The following is a 21,497-nucleotide window of genomic DNA, read 5'->3' on the forward strand; positions in this document are numbered from 1 at the left end:
CTGCCAACTTTAATTACTGTGGTGGGAAATGTTACTCATTTGTGTAAACTGTTGTAAAATACACATTACAGCAACATAGTTCTTACTGCTATTTTGCCAGTCTTGAATCTGTGAAGAATTCACCTACTTTCTGATGTCCATGTCAATAGCTATATTATAAATTGATGCATCAGAATTTGAAAATTGGGGGAAAAAGTTTTTAAAAATAAGTAAATGCAAATTTGGGGTTATTGACTATTAATTTGCATTTACATTCAAATTATCTCAGTTATGATGAGAAAATGTGGTGGTATCAAAAAACAGTAAATGACAATGATTTTAAGGGCTTCAACAGCAAGCCTATTGCAAAATAATAATAATAATGATAATACTTCACAATTCCATCATTACTTTCTTAATGCTTATAAAACAATATTAAAATTTTGCATAATCATTTTTGACAGCATTCTGGTACTGTCTTTCAGACAAGCTTGTAGTTTGCAGCACAAATTTCTGCCTTTCTAGCAATGATAAACAATGTTATCTTCATTTTACTATGTGTTACGGCTCTTGGCAATTTTTTTTAAGTTTCAATTTGAATTATTTTGCCATTCCATAACAATACCATTCCTAATAATTTCAATTCATTGTTTGAATGAGCAGATTTATGATAAACAGTTTGGCTGGTGTGATTTACTTTTAATATCAACTAAATTAAATCATTCTGATTTTATGTTCTTTCACTGTCTTTCTGATAAGTATGGACCAGAAGGTTTCATTCTATGCTCTTGCATTACAAAATATTAACTTCTTAACCTTACTTTTGTCTACACTACTGCATCCATGTCCCTAACTTTGTAATAACTTTAATGAAAGCTGGAGAATTACTTATTATTCAGCAAATGACATTCACATCTGCACTAATTCCAATGATTTCAAGACCATCCATAAGTTGTGCATTGTACATTTTCTAAAGATTTTTAAGCTTAAATTTAACTGAATTATTTTTTCAGCTACTCAACTGTAGGCCATATAAATCTATTTGCTTATAGTCTACTTCCTGATGAAACAAGCAACTTGTTTTCTAACAGTGAGCAACTTAGTGAAGAGGTATTTTATTTAAACAAGCAAAAATTATTGTCAGAAACAATTCAGCTTTTCTGAGTAAGTATAAAGATGCTCTAATAAAGAAACAATCAGGGATATCCTAGAAAGAATCCAGCAGAGAGCAACAAAGATGATGAAGGGCCTGGAACAATTCTCATACAAGGAAAAGCTGAGAGAGAGACCTGGGACTGCTCAGCCTGGAGAAGACTGAGAGGGGATTAATCTTAGGAAATATCAAAAGTGTGGGAGGCAACTGCAGGAGGCCAGACTCTTTTCAGTAGTCTGTAGTGATAGGACTGGGAGCAATGGCCTTCCAGTTCTTACTGGAACACTGGATTTTCCACACAAATACATGGGTGAACTTTTTGGTGAAGGTTACAGAGCACTGGAACAGGCAGCTCAGAGAGTTTGTGGTGTGTCCTCCTTTGGAGATAATTCAAGACCCATCTGGGTACCTACCTGTGTGACTTCCTGTAGAGAACCTTCCTGTAGAGAATCAGGCAGAATATGCTGACTCCATGTGATTTTCTCACCTTGATAAGCACAGGGTGAATAAACAAGTGAAAGAAGAGTGTGTGTTGTCTTGATAGATCTCCATCATTCTTCTGTCACATTGCATACATGTAAACCCAGACAGAAAGACTGTGTTAACATATATATCAAGCTCTATTATTATTTACAAGATCCAGAATAGATCTACAAACACATCTATCATTTCTAAAGAGATGGTAGTCTAGTAACTTACATGGCTCATTCATCAACGCAGATTTTTATTGATGTAGAGACAGTTTTTTCATGGTCATGGCTCTGCGTATTTGTTTTTATGGAAAATCTTCATTTGGTTTATCAGAAGATACTAAAGATCAATATTTGAAGTCATGTGATTCTTGAATTTGGCTGTAAACAGGCATTCATTTAGTTGAAATAGTTTGGAAAGAACCTGAAGTCTTACTTTTTTTTTTTCATCGTGGTCACATTTTCAGAATATCTTTCCTGTCATGTCTTAGCTATGTTTATTCCTGGTTCTGACAGCAGACAAAGAAGGAGTAGCAAAAGTATTTATTTAGTCAACTCAGGAAGTTGTGTATGTTCTGTATTTAGAAGGAATATGAAATTCCAAGTTTCGCCCTTTAACTCTTCTGACAGGTGCTGAGGTACAATTATCCATACAATACACTTTGAGCTTAATGCTTGTGTACTGTGTTTTATTAAAATATAAAACAGCTCACCCTTTTTCCAGTACCAACTGATATTTATTTCCTCAGATCCATACATTTCAAGCCCTGTATTCAGACCATCATTCGGCACAAATAAAATAACTCCAAATGCTAGTGGGCCATTCGAATCTAAGGAAACAGTATGCCCACGTTTGTTTGATGCTTGAATACATATTGTGGATTTCTTTCCCTGTTAATGCTCTGTAGTGGTGTGCACTTCATACTCCTCTTACTTGTGTCTTTTACTTTTTCTCAAGTACAACAGTCATAACAGGTCTGAATAGAGGGATTTCACTTTGTATGTCAATCCTAGCACGTGCTTATGTATACTTCATTGTACTGAGCAGTTTTGATCACAAAATATTTGGGGCCTTTTTTAGATTAAATGGAAGAAATAGAGTCTGCATGAAGCGAAGCCCCATGGCATTAATATTTAAAGCTAATAATAATGTAAAGTACAGCATACAGTTCTGCAACAACATAGAGCATTCATCCTGAATAAGTCTACTTATTTTTCTGCATGACGTCATATTTAAAAGCTAAATTTCAGTAGCAACGTTTTTTGGTGACAATTCAATATTTTGTTCTTTTTGTGGGTGTTCTGTTTGTTTGCAGTCAGATGAGTGAGCCTCATAGCGGTTTGACGCTCAAATGTGCCAAGTGTGGAGTAGTTTCAACAACAGCTTTGTCAGCCACCACCGCCAGTAATGCCATGTTAGTCCTGATCATTTACATCTTCTTGTTACAAATTTTATACAGTGCATGTGATACAATAGTTTGATGATGACAACTGTGTTTGCTAACACTGTATAAAGTGCTGAGCACATTTAAATACTTTTTAACAACAACAAAAAGCATTTTGCAACTGTGTTTATTAACTGAATACAGGATGTTATTTAGAACATAAAGTACCAACACTGTTACATACCTGTCTGTGATTTTCAAGTTAACTTGATATAGTGCCATCCTTAAATATGTTTTATTTTAAAAGTGAGCATTCATATTTTTTTCATTTTCTATTTTAATAATCTTACAGTGCTGCTTTTCTCTTTCTTTCAATAGGGCATCCCTTTGGAGCTCCTGCGTGGTGCTGCCACTTCTGGCCTTGACTTGGATGTCTGCAGTTCTGGCTATGACAGACAAAAGATCAATATTATTTCAGATACTTTTTGCAGTGTTTGATTCATTACAAGGCTTTGTTATTGTCATGGTCCATTGTATTCTCCGAAGGGAGGTGAGGAATGTTTTCCCAGTTTTCTAATGGGCTGTGTTCTTCTTAATCTCTGAACTGTTCTTTAATGTTATGTTGAGCTTCCTTGGCAGAAATTTATTTCATAGAAAGAGTAAAGTGTTTTATGACAAGATGAAGAGGAACAAGTGAGAGTGGGAAGGATCAGTTAATTCCAAATACAGACAGTCAAGTTCAGTACAAAACTGTACCAACTCAATTAAAATGACTTTCAGTCAGTCCCAAATTCAGTTTATTTCCAAGTGTTTGGCTTTTCCAATATCATGAATATAGGGTAATGCTAACAGGAATGGCCTTTTCTTGAAGAATAAAGGCTATAGATTTTTGCAATCTCTAGCACCAATTCAAATGTAAAATTATTTCTGCACATAGTGTCCCTGATGGAGTAGTTATGGAGATGACAGGTTGGTAAAAAGAGATATCCCTTCATCTTTTACACATTCTGGTGATAATGTATTCAAATGAAGTCAAAGAGAGATAGCATTTAGGGAAGAGAAAGGAAAAGTTAGTACCCCTTGTCTGTCCTTTGCAGCTAAAATCGAACATCAGAGCAACTGTGTAAGTTCTTTAACCTGATTCTGGTGAAAACTTCATTAACAATCTAAACTACTAACCAGCCCAGCACTTTTGCTGAAAGAAGCTTTCCAGATGTGTAGAGGTGGGAGCATCTGTCAAAAATTTGTTGAATGGAGCTGCACTGGAGAGCAGTAGCCCTATTTCACCAGCATATCTTTTTACAGAGCTCATGTCCACTTAGACACTATTTTCTACAGTATTTTCCATTCCTGTGTGAGGGATATGATGCCCTAAAAGCCCCTACATTTGATATGATTGCCCTTATAAAAAAAGAATATGGAGTTTCTTTTTGATCATGACAAGTTAGGCAGAAGCAAAGATATAGAGACAATTTCTCCACATTTGAAAATAGATTAGCTGAAATAAAAATGTTGATAGAAGTGGAAGACAAAGAAGCCTAGATCTACTGCTGTTTGAACTGTATTTCACATAACACATTACATCTTTCCTAGTCCTCTAGCTTTAAAGTGTAGATTAGGATTAATCAAAGTCAATTTTTCATATGTGAAAAGAAAATAATTGAACAGTTATTTAAGAAGAGGACAGAAGTAAGATTTACTGCACTTGAAACTTTTTTTACAAATGGTTGTATGGTCTGCACTTGTTTGGAGCACTATGCAGCAGCAAGGACACATTTGTTCATTTGTTAGTTTCGAGAAGTTCCTACACAGAGGGAGACGTAACTAATTTGTGTTTCATTCTGACTTTAGCAACACTTGCTTTCTAGTCTAGTTCTAGAGACCCTTTGTTGAGTCCTTGTGGAAGCCAAGATAGCACATCATGCACAGTGTGCAATGCAGTCTTTGCACTTCACAGGGTATCTCCCCAGATGAAAGAGTAGTCTGTTACCTTCTGTTGTCTGCAAAAGATTTTTGCTCTGCCAGTGCATGTCAGAGAAACTCTGCCAACATATTTGTCATTCTTGATGACAGCTACAAAGCTATCTCAGTTATAGCCTATAGGATTGATCTAATATTTATAGCATACTGGCGCAGGCAAAACAGTAATTCTGACTGTCAGGAAAAAAAAAAAAAAAAAAAAAAAAAAAAAAAAAAAAAAAAAAAAAAGTGAAGCAGAATAAATCACCATAAAATTCAAACAAAGAAGAAGACAGCCCTGTTTTACTATGCCCTTATTGTTGTTGTATTACAAAAAGACTGACTTTTAAAGCTATATAGATAAAACCCTCCTATTTCCCTTTAGTCATATAGATATAAACATAAATGATAGAAACATTTTTTACTTTCTGTAGTATACTATATCAATGATCCTGTGTGACAAGGGCTGCACTGAGAATCCAGGGGGGTTGACTAAGACATATAACTAGAAAAGAACTGCATGATATGCTGTGTCTATTTCTGCCCCACATCAATTCAAGATCTTTTGGAAAGACATTAAATCTTTCTATACTTCATTTCTGTAACTTCTAAGATAAATGTTATATTGATTAAGCACAAGGCCTCTTATAAATCAGTTGGAAAGCAGGAAAGAAAAATACTAAGTAAGACTCAGGTATTATTGCTTTAAGTCTCCTACATAGCCCAGAGAGCCAAGTTTTTTGTTTGTTTGTTTGTTTGTTTTCCTCACTGTTTGAATATCTAATTGAGCATTGGAAGAGGATGAGGTATATGTCACAGAACAGAGATTGAGGGGAGAGAGGAGTGCTGAAGCTTCTTCTCCATCAAAGCAAAATATTTTGTCTGACCTGCTTGAGCATGAGAATGTCTAGGGCTAATTTCAATCATCCTGCATAACTTATGTTCCTTCTGGTGACGGGAATAACCCACATATGTTTTTTCCTTTAGCTGTGCCTTGCTGACTGCAGCATGTTTAGATTAAATGCATCATTGGCATCTAAAGCCTATATTTCTGTATTGCTGGGAAAAAAAAAAAAAAAAAAAAAAAAAAAGTGGAAAGAAAGAAACCAGTACATGAGTAGAAAGAGTAAGTTATGAAAGCTTAGGGTTACTGTTGCTAAGGAAACTACTTCCATGGTATCTGCACGTTCATCACATCTGTCTCTCCTTCTCTGCCTCGCTCTAAGAAAATCTTGTAACTTGATGTTAGAAGGCGTGGGGGAAACAAGATTATGCTTCAAAGAAAGAAATGAAGACAGCACAATCTTAACCAATTCTAGCAACAAATTTCAACAAGCCATTCAGAACAAGACAGTATTTAGGCAGCTCAGCTTTCTGTTTCTGACTTGTATGAAGCCATGTGGAAGTTGCAACTCATGTCAATATGTTGAATGCAGCAATATTTTATATTCTGTTGATATGTTCAAATCATATGCTGCTTGTCCTTCAGAAATACTGTAAGAAACGTGCACTTATAAGAGATTCCTAGTGTCAGGATTCACTACTAGAAAGTAGGGAAAGTAGGGCAAGAGATTTTTGTGAACTCTGGAGCTATCTAAACAAGGGAAGCTACATGAACACAGGTCTCAACACCAGTCCCAAAAACAGAGAGGATCACTGTATAAGCTGAGAGTTCACATAGTATGTTCTGAAGTAATAAATCTTTAGAGTCAATTGTCATGAGATTTGAGATAAGATTCAGCATGCTTTAGTAGGTAAGATTTTGGGGGTTTTGTCCTACCACTGTGCCAGTGCTCATCTAGGAGCATAAATTCTGGAGTGTGAGTTTACTTCAGCATTGATAAAGTGAGAGAAGACTTGGATTAAATTTGCAACCATTGCAAGATGGTAAATTGAAATAATGTCAAACATATGCAAAACCACAGTAAGTGCAGTGCCTAAAATCAGAATCCAAGTCACAATACAGGCCAGACGCACCAACTTCCCAGACTACCAAGTGTGGGAAGCCTTGGCATTTTGAAGTCAATCCAAAACTTCTCACCTTGTTTTATTCTTCTTTCTACTCTATACTAGCCTTTCTTTACCTGCACTGGTAACTGCAGAGCATGCTTACTCATTTAAGGGTTAATTACTTTAAAATAATGCAATCAAATTACAATTTTTTTTTTTAATTTAATTCATTTTTTACATTTTATGAAAGCTTATAAACAGTTTGCAGTAAAATACAGTGTATTAAAAGGGGACACCTTTTCATGGGCAATAATTACTGTATTATCCTGTTCTGTTTTTCACAAAATGTCCATGAGTAGGATTTCATTTTCTACCATTTAATTATTCTGACTTAGACATCAAGCAAATTCTATGGATAAGAAACGAAATGTAGATTTTTCTAGGCATTCCATTCAGAGTGTTTTCGTATTCAAGGAATAAATGATAATAGTTTGTCTTGACTAGAAGTCACCCAGGGAATTTCCTGTTTTCCAAGTTACAACTTGCCAATGGTTTGCTAACATGGATACTTGTTTTAATGAAATCAAAATTCAAGTATTAATATTTAGATTTTATTACTTTCTTGGAATAAATCTGACAATGCATAAAGAAATGAAACAAAATTGGTTTTGCATTCAAAACAATGTTCTCTGTATACTTTAAAACTGTTGATAAAAATATTCCTTTCTGTTCCCAAAGTTGTCTTTCTGTCCCTATTGTGGTATGTGTGAGAATTCAACAAAATGTATTTGCTTTCAACTGCCAGAAAACAGGAAATGCAATTTTTTAAAAATGTGTCTCCATGCTGAACCACATATTTCTGACAAAAGCATTGCATAATAATATTTCCTTAGACATGCATTCTGCTCAAAACAAAAAAGTATTCTCTGTGAAAAGATATTCCCTCAAATGTGCTTGTGCAGAGTATATGATGTTTCACAGAAATCAGTATAAGTTATTGTTTTCACAGGTTCAAGATGCATTCAGATGTCGACTAAGAAATTGCCAGGATCCAATCAATGCAGATTCTTCAAGTTCTTTTCCTAATGGACATGCTCAAATCATGGTTAGCTTTTATTTTTATCATTAACTACTAAATAAGTGTTCTTAGCCAAAAGAAAAGAACTTACATTACTGTACATGGCGAGTATGCACCATCTGGAATTTTAACCTTTTTTAAGGATTAGTCTGTTTAGGTCATTACCTACTTGCTTAAACCTCTTAGCAAGTTTTAAATTATTGGCATGATCATTCTGCTGAGCACAATGCATTAGTATGCTCCACCATTTTTCATCATGACATAAGATTTTTACATATGAGAAGGAAAAAAAATAATCTAATGACATACAATGATTTTTTTTCTACCACTGGTGTAAAGAACATTAATGTGTCCAGTAGTCTTCCCTTCACAAATTCATGAAAAATGTTCTTTTCAAAACTAATTCAAACATAGAGAAAGTGTTAGAGATCCCCAAAGGGGAATCGGTCTAGTGACTTGGGTTATCAAGATAGTGAATGGGTTATTATGATAATTTGGATTTACTAATATTGTTAGTTAGTATGTTACATATCTGTCCTTTCAATTTCAATGACTGTCATTGATTATGATAGATGGAGAAGAGATCATGCCCTAAAACATGCATTCAGTTGCCCTTGAAAAAACAGTGAATTAAATAAGAATTTTTCCTTTGATCTTCATAAGCAAGAAGGAGGTCAGTTTTGGGTTTTTGTTTTGTTTTGTGGTTTTGTTTTTTTTTTAATGTAATAAATCTTAATGGAAATTTTAAAAAGTAATTGGAAAGTTCCTGAAGTCTATACCAAGATAAATAGTTTTGTTTTACTGGGAAAGACGTGTTTAGATTTTCAACTGTTACTGATCATCTGTACTACTTACAATATGATTTTACTCATTGAAATAAATTATGTTTGTTTTCAAGGATTACAAAGTTTACTTTATTGCATTAGTAGCCAGGATGGGCATAATGCTGTATAGCAAGTAAACACTCCATAATAAATTAATGAAGTTTCAGACAGGGTGGACTAATTGGATTATGGTTATTCACAATAATTTGTATTGCAGACTTTCTTCTGTTTTTCTGTTTATAACATGACTATGAAAAGCTTCCTTAGAGATGATCCTTCCAAGAGATGTAGTTATTCTTCCATATCTACTTAAAAAAATACACTGTATAATTTTATTAAAGCTATATACTCTACCTCCACCTATTTTATTTTATTTTTTCTGGTCAGGCAAGCATACTTTGAAAACCACCCAATTATACTTTAGGAAACTTTGTAAAGCTCTGCTGTTGTAAAACAATATACTTCACCTTCTCAGCAACGAGAAACCACTTTTAAGAGACTATGACTCTGTAAGTAGGACATTTTGGAAGCACTAGTTAGAAAAAAAAAAAAAAAAAAGGTATTGTGGTTTTGTTTTCAATTAATAACTGTTGTTCACTGTTTCTTGTTACAGACTGATTTTGAAAAGGATGTGGACATTGCTTGTCGGTCAGGTAAGAATACTGGGAGAGCATTTAGCTAACAAAAACAAGTATGTTACTAGTTCCTTCTGAAGTAGATACAAAATACCATGTGTTAACTGTTTACAACATACTTATAAATGGTAATAAAATGAATTGATGCAACTGTATGAATATATAGCCTATATATTAAGTTATGAATATATAACCTGTGTATATGAAGGATGCTTGGGTAGGTGTTAGTTTTAAAAAGGCTGTTTTCTAGGGCTCTAAGTGAATTCAACAGTAGTTTAAGGAACAGGGTTTCAGGAAAATGAAATATGATTCTGCTTTCTGTTAAAGACATTTCAGTAGTGTGTTTTTCAAGTTGTCATCTTTGCCTGTCTCTACATATAAAAAGAAAAACATTTTAAACAATTTCTTTTTTATTATTTTATTTTTCCAACCTTGCTTAAGTAAAACAGTGAAAAACAATCCTACAAACCCTATAGAAATTTGTCATTCTTAGAGATTATCCCAAACTATGGATTTTCCTAGGGAGGTAAGTTTACCTAGACAACCTTATTTCTAATGAAGAGAGAAAAAGAGAGAAGGTGACTTCTCTGCAGTTTGTGTCAGGGCAGGAGATGCAGGACTTAGCTGTCCTGTGTCACCCACCTAAAGTCTGTCTTAGCTGTCTCTATGGCAAGGCAAGGGTTGATCTCATTAAGGTAGAGTTTGAGTTTCCATTCACCCACCTTTAAAAAACTTCAAGCTCTGTTTATTGCAATACAATAATAGTTCTCTGTATATATTAGTTTTAATATGTACATGTCCTTCAAAGGGACTGGATAATCCACTGTAACATAAATGCATGTCTGTTACCATTTATTGCAGAGAAAAATTCAGCTTTAATCTACATTGCTCCTACTTCTTGCCTTTTGCCACCACAGCGCTGTTGTACAGCCAGATTTAGGAAGATAGATTTTGAATAAATTTATGAACAGGTTTTACTATTTAAAAAATTAACTTCATTTCCTTTTAATGAAAGATAACTTAATAGGTCATTGGTTGAAATGTCTGGCTGGAAACAATGCAGCAGCCATACTGTACTGAAGAAAACGGATTGGGGTGACAGGGTGTGTGGGTTGTCAATTGTTAGAGAATCAGATATTTGTGCACTACCGTTTACAGCCAAATTGTTCTTTACATAATTGAAAAATCTGCACCAGTTTGTTTGAGGTAGGAGTGGGCTGCTTTATGAGCTGCTTTCTGCAGTATATGACAATGAACTGTCAAGCACTGTAGGATCTGGGTCATTAGAGCCCTCAGGCTACCAAAAGTGATGCGAATGTAACACCTGAGATACTTCTAGTCATCTTACCATCTTGCCCATGAGACAGATTTTATTGCACAGCTGGTATTGATGTGAGTTAAAATGCTATTTTAAATCAGGACAAGAAAATCCTTGCACCCAATTGGAACAAGCTCAGTAACTGGATACTTCTAAAATTTTTCATTCTTATAACCTAACCTTTTCCCTTCACTATAAATCTTGAACCGTAACTTTGTATTTAATTGTAAGATAAATGATTGTGATGAATACTTTGCTTTTGAATGAATCTTTTACTGAAAATTTTCTATTTTGTGCTGGAATTGATTGCACTCAGATGTAAAGATTACTCTAAGAAAAAAATGTTGGATGCTACTATAACTTTTACCGTAAAGGACAGCATCAAAAGTGGATGATGAATGTTTTACAATATATGTTTATTTAGGAACAAATTATTTACTGTGAGGGTGGTGAGACACTGGAACAGGTTGCCCAGCAAGATTGTGGATCCTCCCTCCCTGGAAGCATTCAAGGCCAGGCTGGATGGGGCTTCGAGGAACGTGGTCTAGAGGGAGTTGTCCCTTCCTATAGCAGGGGGTTGGAAGTAGATGATCTTAAAGGTCCCTTCCAATCCAAACCATTCCATGAGTCTTTGATTATATGATTCTATTTATTTGTAACCTTTTCCAGATGTGGCAAATTATGTCTTTCTGATAGCAATGGAATTCCTTCCTAATGCGGTTAATTTTTTTCCCACTTTTTTTTTTTTTCTTTTTTTTGTTTTAAATCATTGAACACAGAAAAGCATTAGAAAAAAATTGAGTGACAAAGAACATTTAGGAGCTCAGAAATACATGTCCATAGTTATAATCTTACAATAGATTGTTATGACATATTGACAAAATTGTTCTGCCTTACAGTCTGTTTGACATTTTCCAAGAGGTTATGTGGAGTTAATAATGGCAATACAGAAGTCATAGTGTATTTTAAAACTAAACAAACAAACAAACAAAAAAAAAAAAAAAAAAAAAAAAAACCCTAAATTGAGTGATTGAGTGGAAGACTTGCTTAATCTGCAGGTCACCTAAGATATAAGCAAGGAAGAAGGAAGAAACAAAGGACTGCTTTTATTCATTTAAAGGATTGAGGCTCTGAGTATATATCAGTTCATAAAAACACTTTCTAAGGCAGTTTTTATAGAATAAAATGTATCAAACACAAAAATCATTTAAGAAGATGCAATGGTAAATGATATTATGTAGTGCCACAAGCAAAAGTAGTGTTTGACAGACGTGGTTTCATGTTGTAAAAAGTCTGTTCTCTGACCCACAGTTCTGCATAAAGACATCGGACCTTGCAGAGCGGCAACCATAACAGGAACTCTTTCTAGAATTTCACTAAATGATGAAGAAGAAGAAAAGGGACCAAACCCTGAAGGAATGAGCTATTCTACCTTGCCTGGAAACATCATCTCCAAGGTCATCATCCAGCAACCAACAGGTCTTCACATGCCTATGAGTATGAGTGAACTGGCTAATCAGTGCTTAAAAAAGGACAACAGTGAGTTGCGGAGGACTGTGTATTTATGCACTGATGATAATTTGAGAGGTGCAGATATGGACATAGTCCATCCTCAAGAACGGATGATAGAAAGCGACTACATAGTGATGCCCAGAAGTTCAGTAAATACCCAGCCATCACTGAAAGATGAAAGCAAAATCAATATAGGCATGGATACATTGCCTCATGAAAGGCTGTTGCACTACAAAGTTAATCCAGAATTCAATATGAATCCTTCTGTAATGGACCAATTCAATATCAATTTAGACCAGCATCTTCCCACCCAAGAACATATGCAGAGTTTGCCATTTGAGCCCCGCACAGCAGTAAAGAATTTCATTGCCTCAGAGCTGGATGACAATGCAGGATTATCAAGAAGTGAAACTGGATCTACAATATCTATGAGCTCTCTAGAGGTCAGTGACACATCAAATTGTATACTCTGTTCTTCTAATCACACGGTAAGACAAAATGTGGCTTATTTCTAAGGGGTCTACGCTAAGGTTTTAATTCAGGCAAAATTATTGTTTGGGATCATGCATTGCTGTTCATATTTTTCTTGCTATCATAAGTGTTTATGCCTAGACAACAAGATTAAAGTTCCAGAACCAGTCTAAATGAAGCTGTACAATTCTGGAGATTTAGCATTCCTCACAACCTCTAAGGATTTTGTGACCTGCCAGTTGAAAACCACTGGAAAATACTATGTTGCTATGAGAATGTGGCTCCTGGAATATAGAAATGACAATCACTGACCCTACCAACAAGCACATGTAATTGAAAATATTTGCCATTTTACCAATGAAAGTCATATCTCACTCAGATATGACAGGTATGATTCTGCTTTCATTAGTGTAAGTATTGGATTCTTCCATCCATCAGTTCACTATTTCGAGATCTACCTTATATGTATGTTTGTATGGTTGCATGTGCATGCAGGCAGTGGTATGGATAATATGTATGAAAAGTAGAGGTAGACTTCTTGCAGTGTATCCCAGATGCCAGTTAGATTGCAAAAATGAACTGAAAAGCCTTTACTGAAGGAGACTGCAGTCATTACTACCATCTTTCTGCAGAACTTAAACATTGCAGAAGTAACTGAAGACTTAAGTGTCAGATATTGTAATTCCTATATTGTAATTCCTATGGAATCGTATGCAAAACCATCAGTGCGGTGGAGTTGACTTCACAAATGGTCCCCTTTAAGAATTGCAAGTCTGTTTCACCAGCAGATCAAATGTTATGAAACAGAGCATTTGATAGGTGTGAAAAAATCAAATGAGAAAAATGTGGAATTTACTTACTGTAAGAATTTAAAAAAAAAAAAAAAAAAAAAAAAAGCAACTGTATATGCAGACTTCAAGCCATTAGGTATTATTTTATTTTATGACATTTGGAGCTATCTATGCAGGGAACCAGAGACTTTAACAGATTTTTTTAACTGTTAGACATAGATCTGCACTTCATAGAATAGGCGATGCCTGTCAATATTTCTTTGAAAATTGAGTTTAATGTGCTTATCAACTGGAGAATTTGGGCAGAAGATCAGAACTTTGTCTCTTTTCAAGAGATGCCTTTGCAAACATTGACTGTGAAATATTTCCCATGTTGTGTTTATTGTTAGTGTGCTATCATCAGCTTTTGCAAGATATAATATAATCGAAAACAAATAATTACAAAATGAAATATGGAGCTTTTCAAATGAGCAAATAGTGTCCACTTTTTGTGTTCTCTTTTGAAGTGAATGTATAGTTCTGAGTTAAATTTTTGAAAGATTTCTAAAAAATAACTTCAGTTTTTCCCTATTCAGTGTATAGACAAGCTCTTCCAAGGCAAGTCTGCATAATTAATGTTGTTACTCTCAGCTCAGCTATATTAGTTAATAGATCTTACATGGTGCACAGGAGTTCTGCAGTTTTATGCAACACACAAACAGAATAACTAAAGCCATCTTCCAGTAATATTCCCTTCTCCTTATCTATAAGACCCTCTTTCAAGTACCTTCAGTCAGATATTGAAGCTCAAAAACAACCTAGTTAAGATTAGACATACAGATGAGATGCCAAGGGAAGGATCCTAATTCCTTTAGAAGATACGCGTATCTGGCACTGTATTATCCTTTCTACCTGTGGTCAAAATTGCTCTTTACTGATGCTTCTTTCTTTCTATTAGTGATAAAGGTAGTCTAAGACATACAGCTCTTTTAGAGTTAATTATTTGACTGTATTTGTATCATATTTTAAGCTTCCCTCTAAGATGTGGAAAGATAGCAAATCTGAATCACCATTCTGTTTATCATTTCACACTCAGAAGAAACTACAAAATACGTAGTAGACAATATAGTATAATAGCATAAAATACAGTAGTAAATATGTAGTTTCTTCTAACTTGGTAAATATATTAAATTTAGAAAGCTATATTTTAGTCCAGACACCTGATAATGGCTAGGTTATTAAACCTGACTGAACCAAGTCATTGCACAGTAAAAACAAATATTCAGGCAGATCACAAATGAAAGGAATTGTTTTGGCTTTTGTGTTAGCCTTTGTGTTTTAAATACCTCTTTATTATTTAGCAGTATTTTATATTTAATAATGATTTGCTGCAATGAACTGAGGATAGGAACATGAAAAATAAAAGTACACAGAAGAAAGTCATAGTCTCAAGAAGATCCAGAGAAGAAGATCCAGACAGATACAGAGAGTGATTTTGTTTTCATGCAGGCAGTATGCAAGAGGTAAGAGTATGAGGTAAAACACCATAAGGCTATTGTCTAGCACTGACCAGTTGGATTACCTCTGACTATAAGAAACAAAATAAAGAAGGGAGGGCATGGAGGTTTTTGGGTTGATTTTTTGTTTTTGCTTTTGGGTTTTTTCCAATTTTTTTTATTTTATTTATTTATTTTTCAGTTCAATATAATTTTAGAAAAGTCTGAGATCATTTAAGACTTTGTCAGGCACTGTGAAGAAACAAAACCTGCAGCAGGACATGCACAATCATTCTGCCCACATTTTTCTAGATAGTATTGGAAGAGATCATCCTTGAATAAGCTTCAAAGCAGTAGGAAGCCTCTCTCTGCTATCAGATGATATTTCTAGCCCACCCAAAGTCTTACATGGGAGCACATAGGTTTCTATTCAGTAAGAGATGTTCCACCTTTTTTGACCCAAAAGAATGTGGATATCTGCCCAAATAAAATAAGACCTCTCTCAGTGTTGTCTGCATTATCCCTCCACTGTATGTCATTGGGAATTTCTTGATTCTTTCTCTGGAATTACCATACAACTATTTTTTTTATCATGTAGTTATATACAGCATCTACTGTTTAATATGTCAGTAAAATGCCCTTAGGCAACTGTGACCTGTGTTAACATAATTCTTCATAGATTTTTTCCTTTTAATTTAAAGTCAGTAATTACTAAAAATATAACAATGACAATGGTTTATGCAGTGCTTACAGAAGGTATTAATCATCTTACCAGAATGGCTTTAGATGTCGTTTGACCCATTTTCAGCCAAGAGCCAGCCCAGCATCTGTCTTCAGTAATGTAATTATGACTTCACAAGCACCTCAAGACACGGAAGTACTCTAGGCATAACTGTTTGCAGCTGGACACCGTGTAAAATGCAGTCTATCGAAGTCCCATCACTTTATGGCAGGTACTAGTCTTTATGGCCTTAAAACTCAACCAGCAGAATTGGAGGACAGTTTGGAAAACATAAGCCCTTAGTATTTTTGAATCATAAAGTCAAACTATTTATTTTAAATGTCATGTCTATTTTAGTACTGAAAAACTAGAGTATTGTGTTGCAATGAACTAACAATACATTTACAATGTTTAGATTTATTTTTTTTAATTTGGCTTTTTTACTAAGTTTGTGAAGCCAATCATTTTCCATGTTTCACATATCCCAAGAGATGATGAGCTCTTGGAATAATATGTATTTATTCAGAAAATTTAAAATGGTATAGAGACAAACAACAACAACAAAAAATCAAAGTTATTGAATGCAAAAGCTGAAATGTAAGGTCTGCATTTGATCTCTTTTATTTAGATTTTATGTTCATTATGATCACTGGAAATTGCTGTTTTGAAACAGACCTACGGTATTAGCACAACAATGTTATATTCTGACTTCTAACTGTGCAGGACAGATCCATCATGCCTACTATTAAGTATCTGAATGTAGGCATTTCCCTTCTGATCCGTAATGGAGCTTTCCACATTAGGCTTCTCTTTAGTGTCAGCAGAAACAGGCACTTCTGGGCCACTTTTAGACATCTGTTCCAGGATGAAGTAAATCCCATGTCCTAGGTGTAGCTTTCTCTCTACAGATGCCACAGAGGAGGACAAAATTAGTGGATCAGACATAAACATCAAGGAGGTTATGTTCTAAATTTAGTCAGATTAATCCTGCAGTATGTTACAAACTTTCTTCTAGCTTTTACATATACATCCTGTTTTTCAAAAGATAATGCTCAATTAAGAACAGTCAAATTTTATATTATATATGGAAAAATTTCAGCTTTCAAAAGGTTGTTGGAGAATGCCATAGTATTTGCATAAATACATTGCCCAGGTAAATATAAACTTCTTAAGGACCTGCAGATTCCTAGTGAGCAAGTCAGTGTTTTTTAATTTTTATTTTTTTAATTTTTTTGGAATGTACCCAACAGTACTCATGCAATTACAAGCACAGGCAGGCATATTGGTACATCACTGATTTTCTGAGCAGGACTAATTGAACATCTGGTTAATCTCCTGCACATCCCTTATATGCATGGATTAAAATTGGCTTTGCTACCTTGGCATCAAAGTGGCTTGTAGTGTGCTCCTTCAGTTCAAAGTGTTTTCATTTTAATGAAGAAAGCACTCTCCATGCACTCTTTTAGAATGCTTTTTGTTTTGAAATTGTGCACTCAGTGCTGTACTCATTAAAATGAAATGAAGTTGTACAATCCCAGCCACTGGAGTGCAAGAAAAGGATAGAAGGTTTAAATGCAGAGGAAGAACTTGATCAACATACCTCCAGGAGAAGTAGTTCTTTTCCTATTATGGAAAAAATAAAAAAATGAAAGAGGAATTAGGTCACCTGCTGCCTGCCTATGTAAGGAGACATGTATTGATAGGTTTGTGGGACAAGAATGGGTTCTTTCTAGGGAATATTAGTGTAGGGTCACTTTATGCTCAAATGGAAAATTGCTGAAAGAAGACAAAGAATTACTATCAAAAGAAATGTGTGTGTAGATAGATAGTAGAAATATTTATTAAATGGAAAAAAGAGCATCAGCTTTATAAAAGCAGAAAGGAAACAGCTTTCCAAATTGTTGTGAGTGGATTTTTCTTCCCAATTTTGTGTTTTCCTTGTTATTTTTTCTATCTCAGTTTCTGCTAGGAAATTTATACGTGGGGAAAGGCATCAGTCCCCTGAATAGGAAGTGTGACTAAAGTAACTCTTCTTTACTCACTCATGAGAGCTCTTAATACATTCAAAGTCAATTCCAATGCCTTTTGACCAAATCACTGATGTGGGACTTTAGGAAGCAAATACAGGGAGAAAAGAAAGACAGCGATACATTAAGGGTAGTGAGTGCAAAGAAAAGACCGAAGTGTTGAGAGAAGAGAAAGTAAGACATGCACCACCAACAACAACACCCCTCCCCACACCACACACACACACAAAGAGAAAAGCAGACAGAAATGGATAGGCAAGTTCAAACAAACAAACAAAACATAACAGGGAGGGAAGGAGAAATATACAGTAAAAAGCAGTCAATCTTGTCAATAAAGTGATAGAGCAGAATAAAAACAAAATAGTGTAAAGTCATTTTGATTTATGATATGAAAAGTTAAAAAGAAATGAAGTGAATTAAAAAAAGAGAGAGAGAGAGCAAAAATAGAGGGACAAGCACTACAGGAACTTCCACTAGCATTTGTTTTCAGGCTTTATCTGTCTCAGATTTATCTTCCTTCCATTCCTCATTTCATTTTTCAATAAGCTGTGGAGACAGCTCTTGCCAATTTTGTGACTCTCAATGAAATGAATTCTAGACCTATAACATCCAACTCTTCTTTTGGTTGAGTGACGAGGTTTCAAATTCCTCTGACTTCAGACATCGTTGCATCATGTTCTTGGACTGCTGGACAGGAATGGGGATAGAATCAGATAGAGGTGATTTTGGTAACTGAAGATGTAAAGAACAGGAATTTTAATCAGCATTACAGACTGCATTGCATATTTCTTTTTTTTTTTTTTTTTTTTTTTTATATTACAGATGGCTATCTTAAATACAAATTATCCTTAGGAAGCATATTGTCAGTTACTTGTCCATTAACAATATGCTATGCTCACTCCAGTGACATTCAGAAACAGAAAACAAGTATTTTTGCTCTACTGAGTAAATAAATATGCCTATAAAAATGGAGCAGCAAACCAGAAAAAAAATGCTGAAAATTTTAATACAGGATCTCTGAAGTTATGTTTGTGCTGTGCTGAAATTTGTAGATTTTCTCAATTAAAAACTCCCACATCAAAGAGGTCATCTACTTTTTTATATCTAGTTTATGTTTAAACTAATAGCAAGTATAATCTTCTGTCTAGCCCATATTGTAAACTAATAGCCAGTGTAATCTTCTGTTCAGAAACTAAGCTTTTAACTTCAGTTAAATACACACAAAAGATATTTTAAATCAAAACTCACATTCCACTTTTATATCTCTAAGGGCCAAAAGAGATTCTCCTTTAATTTTATTCAGGGAAAAAAATCTTCCCCAGGCTAAGATCTTGTGTGTCAAACCTAATCTCAGAATGAATTATAAACTGCTGATAATAAGGCTTTATATTAATGGAAGCATGGTTATAACCCGCCCTATAATATGCTATCTCTGGTTTCAATTATACTTTGCACAATATGATATATTTTCAGGAGTATCTCACGTAATTAATCAGGTAGTGGTGTAATGCAGACCCGAATAAGGAGAAAACCAGGCATTTGTCATTTTACAGAGATGGAGAGGGATTTTATTAGTCTGTTAGAGAGAGCAGCTCCTTCCTGGTGCCAGCATATTAGTGCATGCTGCTGTATGGAAATTATTCTTCAGTGTTCTATTTTTGTCCCCCAATGAGCAGAGTTTAAAGTTGCTATGGAATTACACAGAAAAGCTGTGCGTGATTAGCACAAAGTAAAATTGATTTTAAATAAATTACTACTGCAGATCTCCTTTTACAGAATTTCACTTTGGTCCTGGCATGAAGGGTTTGGTATGGGTTGTTTTTTTTTTGTTTTTTCCTGTAATGTGTATTCTATCAATCAGGATCAAAGAGCTGTAGAAATTAGAAATGGGAAAGATCTTGCCAGGTTATCTCCTTTATCAATGCAAGAACATTTTCCACAGTGTATTTCTGTAATGCATAGTCCAGTTTCACTTTCAAGACTGTAATGAATGTTTCCCACTGTTTCTTTCAGCAGATCATTCCACAGTCATATAAACTGTCTTTTTCCTAATTTCATCTTTAAAAGTTCCTCTCCTTTTTTTTTTTTTTTCTGAATTATGGATTTTCTTATTTTTCTCATACTGGATTTGTTTAGCAAACAGAGCCAGTGTTTAAATCAGCTGTATGATTCTTATCCTTTTCTCTTAATCCAGTGTTTTGAACCCTCTAAAATAACTTTTTGCTGCTCTCTGAATTTTTTTTCCCCAGCTTGTAGGCATGATGGACACAGTGGGCACAAACTGGAGCACAAGAGGTTCTGTCTAAACACCAGGAAGCATTTCTGTGCTTTGCGGATGATGGAGCACTGGCACAGGCTGCCCAGAGAGGCTATGTTGTCTCCTTCTTGGAGATCTTCAAAAGCCACCTGGATGTGGTCCTGGTCCCCCTGCTCTGGGTGTCTCTGCTGGAGCAGGGGTTGGTCCAGGTGGACACAAAGATCTCTGTCAGCCTCTACCACTCTGTGGTTCTGTGCTGATTTTGCTTCTGTGAATTCAGAGCGTTGATGCAGATTTCTCACCAGAGTTGTTCAGAAAGTGCTGTACACATCCCTATCCATTTAAACAGAGACCTGGCTGGTTCTTTGTAGCATTTGGAACTCTGCATGAATATCCAGTTCACTTCTTACCCATGGATTTCAGCCTTTTCAGAATTATCCCTGATAATTTCCTTGCTGCTGAATAATTGCATATACCTTCAGCTTTTTAGGCAGTCCCTTTATTATTTACCCTTTTCAGTTCTCTAGCATTAAAGTATTTCAGTTTGTAAAATAGATGACTGAGTAGAGAATGGGAAACATTTATCATGTTTGCTATGATTTGAAGAAGAGGAGCTTCAAATGAAATGACAAAGAGATAAACAATATTGTCTTCATCACATTATGCTTATTTAAATTGAGGATCTCACTACCTCAGTATATTTTGGATATTAAAATTGTGAATGAATACAAAACATGATTAGACTAATGGAACAATGTAAAAGAATGTTAGTAAGTTCAACAGAGTAAACTCCTCCCAAAGACCATCCTAAATTACAATCAAAGAAGAAAGGTGTATGCTGAAACAAAAATAGCTCTTTATACTCACATTCTCCTATGTCATTCCTTAAGTATCACTGCATAACCTGGACAAATTCAAAACACTGAGATGGACCTTTGTAGTCGTTTGTTAGTCATGTACTACTTTTATTAATGTTCAACTCCACCTGGTGCTTGAAAAAAAAATAAAAAAATCAGCTTCCAGTCTGATTTTAACATTGGCTGAAATCTGTCTTGATTTTGCAGGCTGGTGAAGCAGTCTTTTGTAAAGAAACACACTGGTGTGATCAGTTCAGCAGATCATATGACAGAAGAGGGTTTTTTCCCCTTACTCTTTCATTCAGTTTTGGCTTTTGTTAATTTGAATTGTTAGAACAAACCAGATGGGTGACTAGGTCTCAGAAAGAATTTAGGTATCTGTGGATAACGTTATTTTTTTAGCCGAAGATCCACAGCAATTAAACTTTGTTTACAATATATATATTAGTGTATGTATGCATATCTATCTATATATATAGTGATTATATATGTGTATATATATATATATATATATACAGTGCATGTGTATGTATATATGTACAATCACAATTAAAGTGTTGATTTGCACACTTTAGATGTATTGTACATCATAGAGAAGCTAGGAGAACAGTTTAGGAAAAGGACAATTTCTAATT

The 21,497-nt window shown here is 34.8% G+C and overlaps 1 protein-coding gene across 8 annotated transcripts in view; it reads left to right on the top strand.

Annotated features, from left to right (window-relative positions):
- ADGRB3 (adhesion G protein-coupled receptor B3) overlaps positions 1-21,497 on the top strand; it is a 439,215-nt gene that overhangs the window by 401,388 nt on the left and 16,330 nt on the right. For all 8 annotated transcript variants that reach the window (XM_072331126.1, XM_072331131.1, XM_072331133.1 and 5 more), the window contains 5 exons: positions 2,919-3,017; positions 3,366-3,537; positions 7,906-8,001; positions 9,412-9,451; positions 12,063-12,706. In XM_072331126.1, the coding sequence (XP_072187227.1) occupies positions 2,919-3,017; positions 3,366-3,537; positions 7,906-8,001; positions 9,412-9,451; positions 12,063-12,706 (1,051 nt within the window). The remainder of the gene's footprint in view (positions 1-2,918; positions 3,018-3,365; positions 3,538-7,905; positions 8,002-9,411; positions 9,452-12,062; positions 12,707-21,497) is intronic.

The sequence above is a fragment of the Excalfactoria chinensis genome, chromosome 3 (assembly GCF_039878825.1).
Source record: "Excalfactoria chinensis isolate bCotChi1 chromosome 3, bCotChi1.hap2, whole genome shotgun sequence".
Classification (NCBI taxonomy): domain Eukaryota; kingdom Metazoa; phylum Chordata; class Aves; order Galliformes; family Phasianidae; genus Excalfactoria; species Excalfactoria chinensis.